This window comes from Gopherus flavomarginatus, chromosome 6, assembly GCF_025201925.1.
Source record: "Gopherus flavomarginatus isolate rGopFla2 chromosome 6, rGopFla2.mat.asm, whole genome shotgun sequence".
Taxonomy (NCBI): domain Eukaryota; kingdom Metazoa; phylum Chordata; order Testudines; family Testudinidae; genus Gopherus; species Gopherus flavomarginatus.
The window spans coordinates 50755049-50775606 of NC_066622.1; the positions used below are offsets into that span (position 1 = coordinate 50755049).

Genomic DNA, 20558 nt, shown 5'->3' on the forward strand with positions numbered 1-20558 from the left:
ACCCACATGCCCCGCCCCGCCCCACGAGCACAAAGGCCCCGCTTTACATATTGTGCCCCTGAGTGTGAGGGCCGCGGCCCGCCACCCAGCTGTCCGCTCCGGCCGTCAGGCTGGGGCGGTGCTAGGAGCCCCTGCTCCCGTTAGCCCCGCCCCAGGGAGCCCGCTGGAGCCAGGCGCAGGAGAGACTCTGGGAAGCCGGCCCCGCCCCCTCCTCCGCCATGTAGCGCGGCGCGGCGGGTCCCGCGCCTTTCCCGGGTTTGTCAGTTCCGGCTCGGAAGGAACCAAATTTGAAGAGGTAACGCGCTGTAAACCGCACCGAGCTCCTGCTCCGGGGCCGAGCCCCCGGGCCCTGGCGGAGGCCCTCTCGCACCGAGGCGGGCTGGGCAGAGCGGCGAGCCGCGGGCGGGAGCTGGCCCGAGTGCCCTCCCCTTCGGGCTGCCCGCCGTTTCCCCCGCGCCCTGTCCTAGAGAGGCCGCCGCCTATAACCCGCGTGTCCCAGGCAGGCCCAGCCTGTGCTCGGCGCGAGTCCCCGACTCGTTCCCTGCTGCGGCCCCGAAGGGACGCTGGGATCGGACCCCGGCTCGCGCTGGGAGCCAGCGTTCCCCTTCCGGGCTGGCTGCAGACTAGGGGCGGTGGGGGACATAGCTCCCCGTGGAACACCACCTACAGCCACCAGCACAAAGTCGAGATTCTGCCCCATCTGGGTGTATCACAGGGGCGGGCACGTTTTTTTGGACTGAGGGCTGCATCGGATTTTGGAAACTTTATGGAGGGCCGCTTAGGTGAGGGGATAGTGGCCCGGCCCCCACCTCCTATCTGCACCCCCCAACCCCGGGACTCCTGCCCTATCTCACCACCGCTTCTCCCTGTCCCCTAACTGCCCCTGGAACCCTTGCCCCTGACTGCCCCCTGCTACCCCATCCAACCACTCCCCCGACTGCCCCCCAGGACCCCTGCCCCATTCAACTCCCTATCCACACACACTCTTGCTCCCTGACCACCACCCTGAACTTCCCTGCCCACTTACAATGTTGCTGGTGGTGCTACAGCTGCACCATGCTGCTGCTTCCACCACACAGCTCAGAGTTCCGGGTCAGGCTGCCCCAGGAGCTCACAGTCCCGCCGTCCAGAACATTACGCCCGTGGCAGAGTGAGCGAGCTGAGGCTGCGGGGGAGCTAGCTTCCTGGGTCAGGAGCCCAGGGGCCGGGCAGGATGGTCCCGTGGGCTGGATGTGGTCCGCGGGTTGTAGTTTGCTCATCTCTGGTGTATCAGGTTGGGCACAAACACATAGTGTGCGCTGGATGCATCCAGGGGACCATATGTTTGACACCTGTGCAACACCTTCTTCATCCCCACCCATGCCTGGCCATGAGTACCCTGAATAGCAACATGCCATGCGTGTCCTGTGTATTATACCTACAGTGCCCTCTGTACTTTCTCTCTGGCCTGCCTGCAGCTCATAGTGGGTCCCCCATGCTATCCTAAATGTCAGGTTATGCCCTGTGTATAGCATGCCAGGCAAAGATCCAAACTTGTGAGGCTGTGTTTGGTGTTCGTTCTGGAGACAGCCCCCGCTGAGACTGGTGCGTTCATCTCCCCTTGCATAGGCCAAGGAGAGGTGCTTCCCTGGTTGTGCTGTGGCAGCCTCCTGAATGTCGGAACCATAGAGGATGCCTATCCGGGCCCACTGTACCATCTGCTCGGATTTCTTTGACAATCACAAGGATGTGGCAGCTATCCACTGTGGGCACACCTTCCATCAGGAGTGGTGAGTAAACATGAATACATGACAGGTAGTGGTAAAAACATGCATCTCCTTTAACTGCTGAGTTGATATGTCTTATGATGATGTCAGTATCTCTGGAGAAGCAGAGGAAATATATCTCCATTTTGTTGTTGTGATAATCTCTTGTCATTTCAGTCTCTGAACTCTTCAGCCTCCTCTTTTCTAATCCTGCTGTTTGCAAATGTTATAGTCAAGGGGGACAGGGAAGAAGACACATTTAAAAATCATGTACCTTGTGCTTGGCTGACCCTTCTTGGTTTTTGAAGGGATGGGCTGACAGATTGTTAGTTGGCCATCATTATAGTGCAGGCTTCTAACAGTTGTGCTTTTCCTCTTTTGGAGAGATGCAGAACTAAAATAACAGGAGGTTCTGTGGGTTGGCATTGAGCTGCATTGGTGTAGTTGTGTGTTGGGAGCACTAGAATTGCAGGGGGACTGCAGATCAGCTTTGAAGTGCATTGGCAGAGTTGTAATGGGGCTGAGGACTGTAGTAGGGGAAGGGAGTGCAGTTCTGCCAATGCAATGCAAAACTGAGCAATGTGGATAATCCTGCACTGTTCTTGACTAGTTAGTGCTGATTGGAGCTAGGCAGAGTGAGTGCCTTATACTCAAAAAAGCAGTTAAAAGTACTTAATTTGTCTTAATGTATTTCATAACATGGTATCTTTGATTGAAGGCTCTCTGAGTGCTTTTTGAATATTAAAGTCACACAATGCCACTGTGAGGTGGGTAGATATCTCACCTCCCCATTTTAGTGCTTAGGAAACTGAGGCAGAGCAGAAGTTAACTTGTCCAAGCTCACAGTAAACCAGTATCAGATTTGAGAATAGGAATCAAATCCTAGTCCTGTGCTTTTAGCACTCTGAGACTAAAGGAAATGGGGATTAGACCCGTCAATATACAGACTTCAAGATACTTTTTTTTGCCAGTCTTGATTCTTAGGTGTTAATTTTAAACTCACTTTTTCATTAAAATGGAGAAATGCCAAACATATTAAATATGTTTGTATGCCACAGGCTCTCCCCTACTGAGCCATGTATTAAAGGAGCTTTTTTTGTGGTGACCCAAAGTAAGATTCTGTACCAGGGCCTAGTGTCACTTGTTGGCTCATTTGGTTCTCCCTGGGAAGTCTTATATCTGAGTTTCCCTTAACTGCCAGACAAATATCTGGTAACTGAATATCCTCTTTCCTCTTAGCACCTTCCATCCCTTGTAGAAAACACCTCTGCTGTTCAAGGCTTTCTTGTCTCATTTCTTCCTTCCACCTTTTCGTGTTTTCTCTCTTCCCTCTGTCTTCCATGATTCCTACTCTCTCCCCTAAACATCCTTGTCACAATGACCCTTCTTCTGGCTAAGGGTGTAGTTCTTGGGCTTCCTCCATTGATTTTTCCCTTTGCTGGAGGAATGTGGTAGAGTGAAATGAGGCTGCAACTTGCAATGCTCTTGAACTCTGATGCAGTGCTGCTCCCTCCCCCTTCATGCTTGTCCCTTCCCCATCTGTGGTCTTGGTTTCCTTGCCCTCTCCATCAGAAAGTGCTTGTCCATGTGCTCCAGCAGGAACAAGCTAAAGATGAAACAATCCTAATCAATTCCACATTTTTGCTGGAGTTCCTTTGCAAGTGTATTTGAGCTGGAAGCATGTGGTCTTCCTATGGGATCAACTGAGTGTGTGGGGGGAGGGGGGCAGAGGGGACATGTGTATACCAGGGCGCACTCATCCATGCCAAAATGAATCACCCTGAGGATGGTCACTGACTTCAATGAAAGGAACATCTGGGGCTCGCTTTGCTCAGTAACGGCTTTAGAGGAGGGGTGAGGGGAGCAGTGCTCTTTGGATCTGACTGGCTAAGCTAATTGTTTTGCTGCCAATAATCACATAATTCTTAAGGTGCTCTGAAGACCCAATTCCTAACATGAGACTGGACATTCTCCTCCACATGCTGTTCTCCTGCAGAGCTTAAAGCATGTCCCCAAACATCCTCCATTTGATACAACTTATTCCTCTGCCTTCTGGTAGGTTAGCAACGTAGCCCTTGGTTGGGCAACCTTTAGAATAGATTATCTTAAATTGTAACAATTCACTGTATATTTTTTTCTTTCTCCCTCAGTCTCATCCAGTGGTTTCATACTGCACCGAGTCGGACTTGTCCGCAGTGTAGAATCCAGGTAAATCCTTAATCCTGAGCAAAACACTGTATTTCTACATCCCAATGCTGTCTACCAACACTGTCAGAGCTCAGGCCTGAGGGCACAGTGGTGGCTCACAGAGGTGTTGATGTCATGCAGAGATTGGCTGTCACCTCTCAGTCACCATCAGACTGTGCTGGATGTCACTACTTACACTCTAGCAGAGAGGCTAAGGAGTGAATGGGCTATGGAGACTGAAATCCTCCCTCTAAGCCTCTCCAGGCCAGATTGGGGCACATGGGGAAGCATGTTTTGCTACTGCTGGGCCTTCAGGGCTTTTACTGTGGCAAAACTTCACTAGCACTAAATTGTCCTCCTGGAGAAGAAAAGGGGTGGAGGGAGCTAGGAAATAATCTAGCTTCCCCAGCTGAGATCAGGACACTGCACATACACATCATGAGAGACAGTCCCTGCTCTGGAGCACTCAGCCTAAATAGGAAAAAAAGGCAGAGGGTGGGAGACAGGAAGGATCATTTCTCTTCTATAGATTAGGAACCAAGGCATAGAGATTCAGTGACTCACTCAAGGTCACCCAGGGAGTCTGGGCAGAACCAGGAACTGAACCCAGCTCTTCTGAGTCCCAGTCTGGTGCCTGAACCCCAAAACCATATTTCTTAAGTTAGTCTGGTTCTTGTGCCTCATGTTACAGTAATAGTCAAGGTTGGGGGTATTGGCTATACTCTGAGCTGAGTTACACGGAGGCGTCAGTTTGCGGCCAGCATGTTAATTCTATAGGTGTGCTCCTGTCTTTTTCTTTCCTTTCAAGGTCTTAGCCCTTGTTTCTTCCCTGACTTGTTGATTCCCTGTATTCTTCACCACCTCTTATATATCTGGGTTACCATGGAGTTCTTGCAAAATAACATCTTATGTAGCAGTAACTATGCAATTAGTTGATGTCATGACTGCATATAATACTTAAAACACAAAGCTGTAACGGCATGGGGGAGGTGGGGAGAGCTACTGCACTCAATTACAGCACCCTCGGCATATAGAGAGCAGCACATACTTCTGTGTTTGGATTTGACACTGGGTGAGCTCAGCATCAGCTGCTGGCCTGAGCTGCCAGAGAACAAGCTGCTTTTGACTCAAATGCCTGAATCTTTCTGTCAAAATTCCAGGATCATGCTTGGAGTGACGACTGTAAATCTCAAGTTTGTTGCTTGGGTGACAGATCCAGGATCTCACCATAGAGATGCCAGCTGTGTGAACTGACTCTCATCAGCCATACCACACGTTACTGTCTTGTGATGGGACAGTAACTCTCTCCCATTGTAGCTGTCTGCCTAGCAGAAAAGGATCTTCCTGCATTTTCACAATCCTTTTCCATGTCTCATCTAGGTCAGCAAAAGACACATCATCAATAAGCTGTTCTTTGATGTTGCCCTGGAGGAGCAGACGTCACTGGATGCAGAAAGCATACAGGTATTCTGACTCTGTTCTCTTAACAGCAGCCTGGAGCTACAGCTTCTTTCAGTCACTGGTGAGGTCTCTAAAAAGTCCTGGGATTGAAAGCTGGATGTTGCTGTTCTTTCTACTGTTTGCCTCTCTGTTTTCTGTCCCTGTCCTTGCCACTGAGCTCAGCTCAGCTCTTCCTGCAGAACACCTTCACGTGGTACTTCACAATGGTCCCTGCTTTTCTCTCAAATGAGGAAGCCCTCTCCACCCCTTCGCTCCTTCCCCCTCACTTCTTATCTTCCCTGAAGCCCTTCCCATATGTTATAACTGTTCAAGCTCTTTTTGTTCTTGAGGCTCCTTCATTGTCGGGAAGGCTGGGAGACAAAGCTTTCCTGCAGCCTAGGGTGAAAGGAGTCCCAAGTTCTATTGAGCCAGTCAGCAAACCCTAGAGAACCTGGGCATAGGAGGATGATCCTCTAACCCTCTTGGGGAAGGGCCTATTAAAGGTACACTCAATTTGTTCACTTTATCTGTTTAACAGCCCTGTGAGTGTCAGACTCACAGGTCATGCCCATTCTTGGCCATGTATAGTCCCTGTGGGGGGTGGGACCCCGTCAGTGTGACAGCCCTTCTCTGAGGTCTGCTCTCCCTTGGTTGTTAAGCCCCTCTGCCTCCTGGAACCACTCCTCTCTGAGCCTTAGCATGCCTGTCTCTCACTGTGGGCCCCCTCAGAGAGTCCACTCACTCTGGACCAGGCAGAAACACGCAGTTTGGGGCAGGGAGGGATAGCTCAGTGGTTTGAGCATTGGCCTGCTAAACCCAGGGTTGTGAGTTCAATCCTTGAGGGGGCCATTTAGGGAACTGGGGTCAAGATCTATCTAGGGATTAGTCCTGCTTTAAGCAGGGGGTTGGACTAGATAACCTCTTGAGGTCCCTTCCAACCCTGATATTCTGTGACCCCCTGGGCCTCCACTCCCAGAGGGAATAATGCAACCCTGTTCTCTAGACCAGGGTGACTCTCAGCGTAAAATGGAAGGGTTTATTGAGCTTCTGAACACAGCATAGGAAATTCTCAGGGCCCTCAGGCTGGCCTTCCTCTAAGTCTCTCCTGCATCCAGGTGGGCTCTGCCTGCTCTCTCTCTCCAGTCCCGAGCCCCCGTGCTTTCCACCTGGGCATCTGAAATCACCTCCCTCAAGCCCCACCTCTGTCCATTTTCTTCTGTCCAGGTAACCAGGGTCGCCTGGGCCGCCTCCTCTTTTCAGCCGTCCTTTGTTCCCTTCTGTCTGGAACCGGCTGGCCAGGTCACCAGGGTCCTCTCTTCACAGCCCATTGTCCTCCCACTGGCCAAAACTGTCTGTGACTCCCAAGTTGAGCTTCCCGGTGACCAGTTGCTGGGGTATCCATTCTTCAGGACATTGGCTGGGGTCCCAAGTTCTGTTGCTGGTCCTCTGTAACAACAAACTCCCTCTCCCATCACTTTGTTAAACCAGTAGCACCCAGGGAAACTGCATCCCACCCCCTCGGCATTGAAAAAAGACAAGAAACCCCCCCACCCTTCCCCCAACTCAAGGTAAGGGCCCCCGCCCTGTGATAAAGCATCGGCTATAACATTGGCACTCCTCGTCACATGAACCAACTCCATGTCATAACCCTGGAGGAGCAGGCTCCATCTCAGGAGCTTGGCATTAGCCCCTTTCATTTGATGCAGCCACGTCAGAGGCGAATGGTCAGTGTACACAGTGAAGCGCCACTCAAGTAGATATGGCTGCAGCTTTTTAAGGGCTCACACCATGGCCAGGCATTCCTTCTCTATGGCCGCATAGTGCTGCTCCCAGCGCAGCAACTTCTTGCTCAGGTACACAATGGGATGTCTCTCCCCCTTAGTATCAGTTGCATCAGCACAGCACCCAGCCCGGTCTGAGGCATTGATGAACACCGGGAAGGGTTTGTTAAAATCTGGGTTTACCAGCACCAGGCTTTGGATGAATGCCCCGTTTAACACACAGTGAGCCCTCTGGCACTGCCCAGTCCAGACCACCTTGTCCAGCTTTCCCTTCCTACAAAGCTCCATGAGGGGAACTGCCAGGTTGCTAAAGTGTGGCACAAACCTCCAGTAGTACCCCGCCATCCCTATGAAAGCCTGGACCTGCTTCTTAGTCTGGGAAATGGGCTAATCCTTGATTTTTTTTCCACTTTGGCCGGCTCCAGCTTCAGGTGGCCACTCCCCACCTTGTGGCCCAGTATGACACCTCTGCAATCCCAGCCAGGCACTTTCCAGCTTTTATGGTCAGTCTTGCATCCTGGAGGCTACCCAGCACCCTCTTCACCTGGAACCACACGTTCTTCCTAGGTCTGGCTAAAGACGCAGATATCATCAATATACGCTGGAGCAAAGTCCTCCATCCCCTTAGTAACTGGTCCACCATGTGCTGGAAGGTGGCGGGTGCCTCTTTTGAGGCCAGAAGGCAGGACTAGTAGGCAGAAAGCAGGACCAGTAACTCAAAGAGCCCTGCTGGGATGGTGAAGGCAGACTTCACCCTAGCCTCTGGGTCCAAAGGCACCTGTCAGTAGCCTTTGGTGAGATCCATGGTAGCGAGGTACCAGGCACCCCACATGTCTAGGATCTTATCGGTCCTAGGCATGGGTTAGGCATTGGACATGGTTATAGCATTGAGCTTCTGGTTCTGTGTGGGCTATCGGATCAATCCATCCTTGGGGACCAGCACCGCAGGAGAGGCCAGGGACTGGAGAATGTCTGGATCACCCCTAAAACCAGCATGTCTCCAATCTCTGTCTTCCCAGTGAACCTGAATGGTGAACACCTGATGGGAAGGTTGCTTCCCATCTCCACCCAGTGAACAGCCAGGTTAGTGAGCCCAGGCCGGTTGGAGAACAGCTGCCAGTATGAATGCAGCACATCTCTGATCTCAGCTTGCTGGGCAGGGGTTAGCTGGATTGAGAGGGGAATTAATTCCAGCGAGGGGTCAGCCTCTGCCTCAGAGAGGAGTCCCACCAGGGGATCCTCTCCCTTCACCCACTGCCCACACACAGCCAGCACCAACTTCTCCCTGTCCCAGTATGGCTTCATCATGTTGATGTGGTATACCTGGTGGCTCTGTTGGACAGTTCCACTACATAGTTCACCTCGTTTACCTGTCTGATGACCTTGAAGGTGCCATCCCAGGCAGCTTGCAGCTTGTTCTTCCTCACAGGGATGAGAAGCATCATCACCTTGTCCCCGGTAGCATAGGAGTGGGTACGTGCTGAGCGGTCGTACCAGACCTTCTGCTTCCTCTATGCCCTGGCTAGGTTTCCCTTGGCCAAGCCCGTGAGCTCTGTGAGTTTTTCCCAGAAGGTCAGTACAAACTCCTCCACTGAGTCTCCATCGGGAGAGGCCTTCCCCTCCTACTCATCCCTCATCAAGTCGAGGGGTCCCCTCACTCTCCTCCCTGTGGATTCCTGGGGCACTTCCCTGTATGCGAACAGCAGGTGGGGTAAATATTTGTCCCAGTTCTGCAGGTGCTGTTCCAGAAAGGTTTTCAGCATCATTTTTAGGGTCTCATTGAACTTCACCACCAGCCTGTGGGACTGAGGGTGATATGCCGAGGCCCCAGTGTGTCAGACCCCACACTTCTCTCTCAAGCACTGGGGAAGGGTTGACATGAAATTGGACCCCTGGTCTGTAAGGACCTCCTTGGGGAACCCCACTCTATTGAAAATGGTAAGCAGTGCGTCTGCCTCGATCGAGGACAAGGCCACCGACTCGGGGTAGCGCATAGCTAAATCTACCACCACCACAGTGTATTTCTTCCCCAACCAGGTCACCCTGCTGATGCCCTGATGCCCTTCAAGGAGACTATTGTGGGCCAAGAACAACTGTCTGTGGTAGTACCTCTGGGGAACCACCAACTGCCTACTGGCTTTCCAAGGTTCAGTTTGCACTGAACCAGCCCAGGAATCTGATGTCTCGGGGCCCTTCCCCACTTACCCCACGGCAGGCCCTCTTGGCCCACCTCTCCTCCAACTTCTCATGCTTTCGCTGTTCTGCCCAGTCCGCCAGCCTCCACGCCTCCAGCTCCTTTGTTTTCAGTTCCAGCCTCGGCAGCTCCTCCAGGGCGAAACCTGACTGGGGCCCCCCGTGCGACTGGGAAGTCAGGTCTGATAGACTCCCGACTGCTACATGGATTGCCCGCATGGCTGCTCCCTGGCTCTCTGGGCATCCCAGGAGCGCCACTGGGGTCTGGAGCCTGTTTCTGAAACTGTTCATTCTCTACAAGCTGAGCCATCAGCTGCTCTTTAGTGAGGCTTCCCACGCTCAGCCCTCTCTCCCTGCACAGACGTGCCAGGTCCCTCTTGCGGAACTGCTTATAGGCCCTTTCCGCACTGGTTCCTTCAATTCCCTCGTTTTATCACTGGCAGCCACACACTGCAGAGCCAGCAGTCTACAGGGTGCATCCACAAACCATCCTCTGCTACCACGGATTCGCAGGTTGTGCCCACTCTTGACCCCATACCGTCCCTGGGGGGAACTCCCTTCAGTGTGACAGCCCTTCTCAGGGGTCCACTCTCAGGGGTTAAGCCCCTCTGCCTCCTGGAACTGCACCTCTCTGAGTCTTAGCATGCCTGTCTCTCGCCGTGGGCCCCACAGGGAGTCCACTCACTCTGGACCCCCGGGACCTCCACTCCCAGAGGGAATAATGCAATCCTGCTCTCTAGATCGGAGTGATTCTGAGCCAGCATAAAACAGGAGAGTTTGTTGAGTGTCTGAACGTAGCATAGGAAACTCTCAGGGCCCTCAGGCATGGCCTCCCTCAGCACAGTATATCCAAGTCTCTCCTGCATCCAGGTGGGCTCTGTCTGCTCTCTCTCTCTCTCTCCAGTCCCGAGCCCCCATGCTTTCGAGCTGGGCATCAGATATCACCTCCTCCAAGCCCCGCCTCTGTCCGTTGTCTTCTGTCCAGGTAAACTGGGTTGCCTGGGCCTCCTCAACGCTCAGCCATCCTTTCTTCCTCTCTGGCTGGAACTGGCTGGTCAGGTAACCAGGGTCCTCTCTTCGCAGCCTCCCACTGGCCAGAACTGGCTGTGACTCCCAAACTGGGCCTCCAGGTCATCAGTTGTGGGGTATCAATTCTCCAGGCCATTGCATGGGGTCCCAAGTTCTGTTGCTGGTCCTCTATAACAACAAACTCCCTCTCCCATCATCTCATTAAACACAGTTTCCCTGGGTGTTACTGATCCCACCCCCTCAATGTGCAAACCATTGAAAAAAACAAGAAACCCCCCCTACTTCGTCACAGTGAGTCACAGTTTCCATGTATATTCAGGCATTTTTTCCCTGTTACTGTGTGCAAGACCCAAAAATGAGGGTGAAGTGATTCATAGGTTCCAAGGTCAGAAAAGATCATTGTGATCATCTAGCGTGCCTTTCTATGTCACAGAGACCAGAGAACTTCCCCAGAATAATTCCTAGAGCAGATCTTTGAGGAAAAACATCCAATCGTGATTTAAAACTTTTCACTGACTTCACCATGGCCTTGGGTAAATAGTTGAAATGGTTAGTTATTTTCACCATTAAAAATTTACACCTTATTTCCTGTCAATCTGTTGAGCTTCAACTTCCAGCCATTGTATCGTGTTAGACCTTTCTCTACTAGATTGAAGAGCCCATTATTAACTTTTTGTTCCCTGTGTAAGTACAGCTAGACTGATCAAGTTAGTCCTTAATCTTTTCTTTGTTAAGATAAAGAGATGGAGCTCCTTGCATTTATATAAGGCAGGTTTTGTAATCCTTTAATCCTTTTCATGTCTCTTGTCCGGGCCCTCTCCAGTTTATCAGTATCCTTCCTGAATTGTGAACACCAGAACCGTAGCAGCAGTTGCACCAGTGCCAAATACAGAAATAAATTAACCTCTCTGCTCCTACTTGAGAGTCTTCTGTTTTATGCATCCAAAAATCACGTTAGCCCTTTTGACCACTCTGTTGTACTGGGAGCTCATGTTCAGCTGATTATCACCATTACCCCCAAATCTTTTTTTTTTTTAGAGTCACTGCTTCCCAAGATAGTCCCCCATCCTTTGAGCATGGCCTGCATTCTTTGTTCCTAGATGTATACATTACATTTAGCCGTATTAAAATAGGCACTGTTTACCAAGCAATCCAGATCACTCTGTGTCAATGATCTGTCCTCATCACTATTTACCACTCCCCCAATTTTTGTGTCATCTGCAAACATTTTCAATGAGGATTTTACATTTTCCTCTAGGTCATTAATAAAAATGTTAAATAACATAGGGCCAAGAACCAATCCCTGCAGGACTCTACTGGAAACACACCTGTTAGATGATAATTCCCTGTTTACAGTTACATTTGGAGACCTATCAGTTAACCAGTTTTTAATCCATTTACTGTGTGCCATGTTAATTTTATGTTCTAGTTTAGAGGTCGGCAACCTTTTGGAAGTGGTGTGCCGAGTCTTCATTTATTCATTCTAATTTAAGGTTTCGTGTGCCAGTAATACATTCTAATATTTTTAGAAGCGCTCTTTCTAAAAGTCTGTAATATGTAACTAAACTATTGTTGTATGTAAAGTAACTAAGGTTTTTAAAATATTTAAGAAGCTTCATTTAAAATTAAATTTAAAATGCAGTGCCCCTCGGACCAGCGGCCAGGACCCAGGCAGTGTGAGTGCCACTGAAAATCAGCTCGAGTGCCGCCTTCAGTACGCGTGCTATAGGTTGCCTACCCCTGTTCTAATTCATCAAAATGTCATGCAATACAAAGTGAAATGCCTTACAGAAGTTGTTTCTATCAATGCTGTTACCTTTGTCAACCAAATTTATAATCTCGTCAAAAAAAAGATCAAGTTAGTTTGATAGATCTGTTTTCCATAAACTGAGGTTGATTGGCATTTAATTATACTTCCCTCCTTTAATCCCGTTATCAGCTGCTCTGTTATGTTGTCCGGGAACAATGTCAGACCGACAGGCATGTAATTACCCAGACCATCCCATTTATCCTTTTTCAAAAATTGGCACATTAGCTTTCTTCTAGTCTTCTGGAATTTCCCTGGAGTTCCGAGACTTATTGAAAATCAACATTAACGGTTCAGTGAGCTCCTCAGCCAACTCTTTCAAAACTCTTGGATGCAAATTATCTGTGCCTGCTGATTTTAAAAATGTCTAACTGTAGTAGCTATTTAACATCCTCCTGAGATTATAGTGGAATGGAAAGAGCATTATCAAATGGTATGACTACCTCATCTGATTTATTTTTTTTTCCCTCAAAAACCCACATTTGACATGGGAGCAGGTCTGGTATTGCCAACCTACTTTTAACTCATTGAAATTGACCAGAAATGCCTTTAAACAAAGCAGCATAGGGAGATCTGTACCTTGATGCTCATTTTAAGAGAGAAAGCATAAGAGTAACACTGACACACTGGTAACTGCAGGAAAACTGCTTTGATTAGGGATGTATGTAAACAAATCTCTTGATGATAGAAGTGTGCGTATGGTGTTTAGCTTTGGAAAACTCTGAATGCGAAGAGTTAAATCAAGATATTATGGTGCTCTGTCTTCAAGTCAGTCCTTTCGCTTTGGCAAAGTCCTACTTCCGCATGTCTGAGTCAACTGTTTAAAAAGAAGAAAATCGCCTTGACCTTGGTATAATGGGATTCTTATACCCTCTTGTGTTTAAAATTAGCATGTGCAGCGATTACCATAATTAACATCGTCATGGCAACTGCTGTGTGTTTCATATGTGTGTGGGGAGGGGTGTTGGAAAATGCAAGACATTAACATAGGTAACAGCGTCATCTTCAGAAACAACTAATATATATTGTGGGCTATAATGCATGTGCAGAAGAGATGAAGACATCCTATAAAACATGTCTGTCTACCCATAGCTACCTAAAACTGTGACTTGGAGCAGATAAATTCTGCCTTTATGCTTGCAAGAACTGGTTTGAATGCATGCTAAATAGATGAGTGGTGCACTCACTGTGGGCTGGCTAGAAAAAGGATCTCTCTAGAAAAGAAATTTTTCTTGCCACTGACTCTTTGTTTTTTCTCTTTCATGTTTCTTAAACACTTTTGCAGCTCTTTCTGGGATCTCATTCTTTCCACCTAGCTTTCTCTTCCTGCTTGATTCTTCAATGAAGGCTTGCTCCTGTGCTTCTAGGTATTGATGTGAGAGCACTCTTTCTGCCCTAGACACAGATACTTGAGATTAATGTGCAATGCCCATACAGAACAAATCTTGCAACTACAGGAGCAAGCCATCGGTTGCCCAGCATGCATCTTGGCTAATTAGCAAGAAGCAGGGCACTTTAGTACCAGAAGAGAACTGCATGTCTTAGTGTTTAAACTATTTGCATACAATGTGAAGCAAATTAAACTCAGTTTACTGTTTATATTAACAGGGGACGGGGAAGCTGAGCAATACTATCATATTGAATGCTTCCTGTTGCCCTGCAGTGTTTTCAAAATAGTTTAAACATGTAATGTTGATCTTCTGGAGACAGGTTAACTTGCAGTGCTTATATGTATGACCGGTAGTTCTCAAACTTTTGTACTGGTGACCCCTTTCACACAGCAAGCCTCTGAGTGCAACCCCCTGTATATGTTAAAAACACTTTTTTTTTATATATATATATATATTAAACACCATTATAAATGCTGGATGCAAATCAGGGTTTGGGGTGGAGGCTGACAGCTCACAACCCCCCATGTAATAACCTTGTGACCCCCCGAGGGGTCCTGACTCCCAGTTTGAGAACCCCTGCGTACAACTATCACGTACAGAATCGTAAACAGTCAGTACTGGGTGATGGAAAAAGCCTACTTGGTTACGCAGTTTCGTCTTTGTGTCAATGCAGGAGGAGCCAAGATGGCAGGGTTTCCTTTTTCCTTTGGAGACTATTCTAAAGCCCAACGAACATATCTCACTTATCCTGTTGTCCAGCCTAAATTTTCCTAGTTTTATCCCATTATTCTTAGGTCTTGTCTTTATGGGAAATTGACCAGAATAGTTCCCCAAGTGGACATTCTATTTTAGAATAAGTCACTTTATTCTGGAATAATTAGTGCACTGTTTGAGCACACTAATTATTCCAAAATAGGATCCACATGGGGAGCTCTTCTGCAGTAGTTAAATCTGCTCAATTTCCATGTGCAGACAAGCCCTTAATTATAGCCATGTGCCTCACAGTAACTAGCCTCTTTCCGTCCAGGGTGTTTACACCTTTCAAATAGATATAAACTGTAAATCCTGTGGCTTCTGTTCCCCTGTCCTATAGCTGTCGCTTAGCCAAATGTCAGTGTCATCCCTCCAGCTCCCTGATCATTTTTGTTGCTGTTCTCTGAATTCCTCTGTTTGTCGATATCTTTCTGGCAAACAGATGACAGAATTGAACACAATATTCCAGGTACCATGTAGAGAGAGAGAGAGGCTATTACCTCTGACAGGATGCCTCTGCATATGCAGCTTCTGTGTTGTGTTGGCATTTCTTGCTGTCTAGTTATATTGCAACTCCTGTCCAGCTTGCTGTCTGCTGTCCCCTGCAGGTCTCTCAGTATTACTGCTTTTTAGGTTTCTTTTTCCCATTAAGTATGTTTAAGGTTTTTCTCCAGATGTTTTGGCTTCACTTCATTATTCTCTGCCCACTTTTCCAACCCCTTTGTAGGTCCCTGTTGTATCCTCACTGGGTTTACAGCATCTACCAATTTAATATTTGTTAATTTAATTAACATGCTATTTTCTCCAGATTGCTAATGAAGGTATTTAATAAGATGTGATCTTCCCCGGATCTCTGTGGTACTTGCCAGACACCACCTCCCCTGACTTGATACTGATCAGTTTATGGTTGCCCTTTATTTATGGTGCTGCAAGCCAATTGTCAGTTCACATAAGCATCCATATCCAAGCTGATATGAATGAACAGTGAATTTGGTTTTGTTAGACACTTGCTCACCCACTTCATTTTCTGTCTAGCTGGACATGTTCAAATCTACCCATTGTTCTGTGTCTGTGGCCCAATTTCATTACATCTATTTCATTCCCTTCAACCACTGAACTCATAATTCTAGTTAAAAATAATTGGCAATCTAGTTCTGTCTGGTGAGATCCTTGCCTTATTGCCTTGTTTAGTTAAGATGTTATGAAAATTCTTCCTCTGACTTCAAATGTTTTCCCTGAGAGGCCTTCCAGAGTTGTTCAATTCGGTAAAAATGATTGACACCGTGAGAAACGAGAGAGAGTCACAAGCATAAGATAAGACTGGGATGTTCTCTATGGCAGTCTTGTTCTTCCACTGAAGCACTACCAGTTTGAGATGCTCCCCGTGTGTCCTGCAGTAGCACTTGGGAATGTTGCATATAACAAGGGCATTCCTCACTATTTTGTTCTGCTCTCAGCACCTGGTCATGTAACTCACCAGGAGAAAGCATTTAGGAATCAGAGAACTTTCGTCTAAGATTAGGTGAAGGTTACTGGGTGGTGCTGCTCCTCATCCGATTCTTTTTGTTGCATTTCAGAATGAACTGGACAAGGTGAAAGCACAGCTCTCCATGAAAGGTAAGTTCAGAAAGGAAACAGAAGAGTATTCTGCCCAGCAGTAAGGGCGTGGAGAGAAGGAACATGGGATTGGCAGGCTCTGGGCTTTCTCAAGCTACAGTTTTGTTTTGTGCTGATGCTTTCAGGTCAGTTTGCAGCAGAAAAGTTGAGTATATGAGGGTGCTCTCTGAGCCTACAGTACAAGTAGGGTCTGCCTCTCTGAAACCAGTTGGACAGAGCAAACTGGGGATCGTGAGTCTTAAGTTTGCTGGGCCAGTGAGTAGAGACCTGTAGACTTTGTTCAGTGCTAGGGCACTTATGTGACACAGAATCATAGAATATCAGGGTTGGAAGGGACCTCAGGAGGTCATCTAGTCCAACTCCCTGCTCAAAGCAGGACCAATCCCCAGACAGATTTTTGCCCCAGATCCCTAAATGGGCCCCCTTGAGGATTGAGCTCACAACCCTGGGTTTAGCAGGTCAGTGCTCAAACCTCTGAGCTATCCCCACTCCCTGTGCTGTAATTATGTCCCTTGTAAGATTGTCCTAGCTGACATACCACTGACGGCTCAGTGTAGCCCTTATTCCAGGTGGGAATCAACAGCAAGCAAAGATTGTTTCATTGAGTTAGGCCTGTTTATCAGGAGATTCAACAGCCAGATGTTAGTAGCTCATTTATTCAAGTGTAAAGTGGCAGAAGAGGGCGTATAATTGGGGCCCAAACGGAAATGGGAGAACTTTGGCACTTATTCAGCTGCTGAAATGCTGCATCCCCAAAAGAGCAGGCACAATTTGATGTGTGCATTTCTATTTTCTCATTGCTTTAAAGAGCTCGGGCTCTTTAATTTTAGAGCTTGTTTGATGGAGACAGGAAAGCAAACACCCTGGGGATGTTGTCGATGTGTTTTAAGCATTGTCTGTAGGCAGCCTGTCGTCAGAATATGAGTCATGAGCAGCCAAAGGAAAATGTCAGTCAGTCTAAGTGACAGAAATCCTGAGACATGAGTTTGCAATAAGCAAAAAAGACCTTTAAGGGGAGCTTGGAGTGGGGAGAGTTTCAGCCATTTCCAAAGAGCCCTCTTTCCTGTTGGGTCCTCTGCCCTCTCACACGTGCAAGGCAGATAGAAATAGTTGACTAGATCTATTAGAAAATCTATCAGATGCCTATATCAAGGCCCCTCCTTGCAAGCAGTCCGGGGCAGTGACATAGTGAGTAGCTGGGCCCCACCTTCTGGGGTAGAGTGCTAGGCCTCCTACCAGAATGCTCTCCAAAGGAATTGCTATGCAGATTTGCTTTTTTATGTTAGCTAGGAGGTGCTGGGCTTGAAGGTCTCCCCGCTGAGAAGGAGAAGCTTTCTTCTGTCCTGTGTCCTGACTCTGTGTGGTCTATTCCTCCTGCCCTGCTAGTCTCAAGAATCTGCCTCTGCCTGTAGCTTTCCCCAGCAACAGAATGAAAATAGCCTTGTCAGTTTCACAGCTGCCACAGGGGGTTCTAAAGAGCAGATGTGTACCCGAGAAGAGTCTTGTACAGACCATAGACCAGTAGCTGAGGTGCTGGATCTGTCTGCAGAGCCCAGGAGGCATCGCTGCACCCTGGTCACATTGGAACATTTTCTTCACATCACACATACCAGAAATTAAACATTTGTTGGCCCTGAAAGCTTCAGTCCTCCAGAGCTAGCCTCTTGCCACCGCACCAGGAGAAGTTCTGCCTGAAAGTGTGTGTAGTGGGATGCATCTCCCCCACCCCCCAAAGTATGCTGCTTCTGGATAGGTACAACCACCCAAACAAGTGTGGGAAAACGCTTTACTTACAAACCAACTAACTTACCCAGCCACTTCCTATGGCCATCTTGTGGCTGTCACTGATTTGTTTGTGTGAGGGTGCGTGCGCGCACACACACACCAGTTTCTCCCTTTCTTTCCCCTGGCCCCAGCTGGGCATCTTCTGCCTCCTTTCCCAGGGAGACCATAATCCTGTTTCCAGCTCAGTTCTTTTTTTGGGATGGCAGCAATGTCACAAAGCCAGCAATGCCTCAGACCCTGGCGGGGATTGAAGCTGCAGGGCTGGGAAGATGAGCAAGCCCTTGAGGCCCTCTCCAGTAATGGTCAGCTACTACCAGAGAGCAGATGGAAACCTGGATGATGAGTGGATTTAAACAGTGCTCAAAAATAGTGCTACTGTGCTGTCCATGACTGACTGTAGTCACACTGCAAGAGGTGGGGACCACTGTCTTATACTGCTGCAAAACAGGAGCTTTCCAGTGATATAAAATGTTCTCTGCTGGCTCTGTTAGCTCATGATACTGGTCAGTCTAACCACCAGCTGGCTTTCCTGCCTCCCTCCAGAGCACACTTCAGTTCCAGCAGGATCTGCGCACCTCTATTTCGTGTGGCTGAAGGCAGGCATTAATACACCTTCCAGGCCAAAAAGCTTTATTGCTGGCATCCAAGGCATCAGAATTGAGGATATTAGTTTGGGGAAGGGGCGATCAGAACAACAGGATTGTGATGAAGCGGTTCTGGCGGGACCCAACTGAGAGTGCCAATTCAGGACCAATTGCTTAAACAGGGCAGTTACAGCCCTAGGCTGGGGTTTTTCCACCTCTAAGGCAAACCAAACCAGCCAAACAAAAACGACCTCGGTTTCACCCCACTGGCTAACCACAAGTCACACAAGCAATTTCCTTAGACACTCCAGTCTCCCAGTATCACCACCAGTGCCACCCGTCCTGGGGATGAATGGTTATGAAAACCAACACCCCAGTAAAAGAAAAAGGTTCTCTTGATCCCAAAGGACCAAGCCCCAGACCCAGGTCAATATACACATCAGATCTTACCCACAAATCATGCTGTTGCCAGTCCTTTAGAATCTAAAATCTAAAGGTTTATTCATAAAAGGAAAAAGATAGAAATGAGAGCTAGAATTGGTTAAATGAAATCAATTACATACAGTAATGGCAAAGTTCTTAGTTCAGGCTTGTAGCAGTGATGGAGTAAACTGCAGGTTCAAATCAAGTCTCCGGAGAACATCCCCCGCTGGGATGGGTCATCAGTCCCTTGTGTAGAGCTTCAGCTTGCAGCAAAGTCCCTCCAGAGGTAAGAAGCAGGATTGAAGACAAGATGGAGATGAGGCATCCGCCTTATATAGGCACTTCCAGGTATAAGAACACTTCTTTGTTCTTACTGTGGAAAATTACAGCAAAATGGAGTTTGGAGTCACATGGGCAAGTCCCTGCATACCCTGCTGAGTTACAAGGCGTATCTGCCTCCTCTCAGTGGGTCAATTGTGTAGCTGATGGTCCTTAATGGGCCATCAAGCAGGCTAAGCAGAGCTAACACCAACTTGTCTGGGGTGTTTCCCAGAACTGCAGCACCAATTTGAAATACAGACAGTATACAGCCAATACTTATAACTTCAACTACAAAATTATACAGACATACAGACAGCATAATCATAACCAGTAACTCATAACTTGGTCTTAGACACCTTATATGACCCCCTTTACATAGGATTTGGTGCCACTACAGGACCTTGGTTGCAACCCATGTTCTATGTGGTCCCAGATTATATCAATAACGTCACAAGGATTTTAAGGCCTTGTGACGTGCAAGGACTGGAAATGTTCCAGAGTGATAAATCTGCCTTAATCAAATATCACATGGCCTTTCAGAGCTCCAGTGCATTCTGCAGAGCTGTGCTTTAATGCTGCTTCGCTTGTGTATTTGTGATCTCACACCCTGAGACACACAGACTGTGGTGAGGGTGAGTGACAGCAGCATAACTACACAGCAGTATAATTGCTCTGCACGTAGGCACTGTGTTCCTATGCACAGCAGTGGCTGTCAAGCCTAGCTAAGCATGTACCCTGCACACACGACTTCTCGCTGGGAGAGCAGCGTCAAGGCAGCTCACCAGAGCTTTGTAGTTCTATAAATGTTTTGTTCGGCATGCAAGGATGCCAGCTCCTTGCGCCCAAGCTTGCCTTTGGGCGCTGCTGGAGAATAGTGCATGATAGTTATCTCAGTCCACATTGACTGGCTAGGACAGGGCTGAAGGGCCACTGAGGGGAACATTTCTTGATTGGTAAAGAAATGTTTGAAGTTTACTGGTGCTGGGTTCAGGGATTGCGTAGCACAGGTCCTGTCTGACACATTGCATTCAGTGAGGAGAGGGTCTGATGGGAAATGACTACGTCTCTGAGAGTTTCTCAGACTGAATGTATGTATCCTGTCTGTCACTCTGGCTTCATATCTGCCCTCAGACCTGTGGGTCTCAGGGCTGCCCAGGGCAAGGCATTCCAAGTGCTATGTGAGCATTTTCTTTCAGAGAAGGAGAAGCGAGACTGTCAGTCTATCATAGACACACTGAGGGAGACTGTGGATGTTCACAGCGTCACCATCGAGTCACTCCAGAAAGCCCTGTGTGAGACAGAGATGCTGTGTTCCACTCTCAAGGTACTTTCCTCCATGGGCAGTGTACATCTGATCTTCCCCATTTCTGACTAGGGTTACAGTCTCACTAGCTCTTCCTCTGGGTCACACTGTCCTCAGGCCTGTGCAGAGAGGACAAGTGGCTCTGTGCTCAGAGGTCTAAGTTCTGTTCGTTGCTCTGAAACCAGCTCCCTGTGACGCG

The 20558-nt window shown here is 48.4% G+C and overlaps 1 protein-coding gene across 4 annotated transcripts in view; it reads left to right on the top strand.

The window, feature by feature from the left end:
- The first annotated feature begins 276 nt into the window (after nt 1–276).
- The window catches only part of TRAIP (TRAF interacting protein), a 47782-nt gene continuing 27500 nt past the window's right edge, over nt 277–20558 (top strand). The window contains exons 1-6 of one of the 4 annotated variants that reach the window (XM_050958698.1): nt 277–295; nt 1609–1769; nt 3896–3953; nt 5313–5396; nt 15904–15943; nt 20253–20380. In XM_050958698.1, the coding sequence (XP_050814655.1) occupies nt 1672–1769; nt 3896–3953; nt 5313–5396; nt 15904–15943; nt 20253–20380 (408 nt within the window). In that variant the 5' untranslated portion in view covers nt 277–295; nt 1609–1671. Of the gene's footprint in view, nt 296–353; nt 375–1608; nt 1770–3895; nt 3954–5312; nt 5397–15903; nt 15944–20252; nt 20381–20558 lie in introns of those variants that run through there. The other 3 variants (XM_050958699.1, XM_050958700.1, XM_050958701.1) reach the window with 3 other exon arrangements.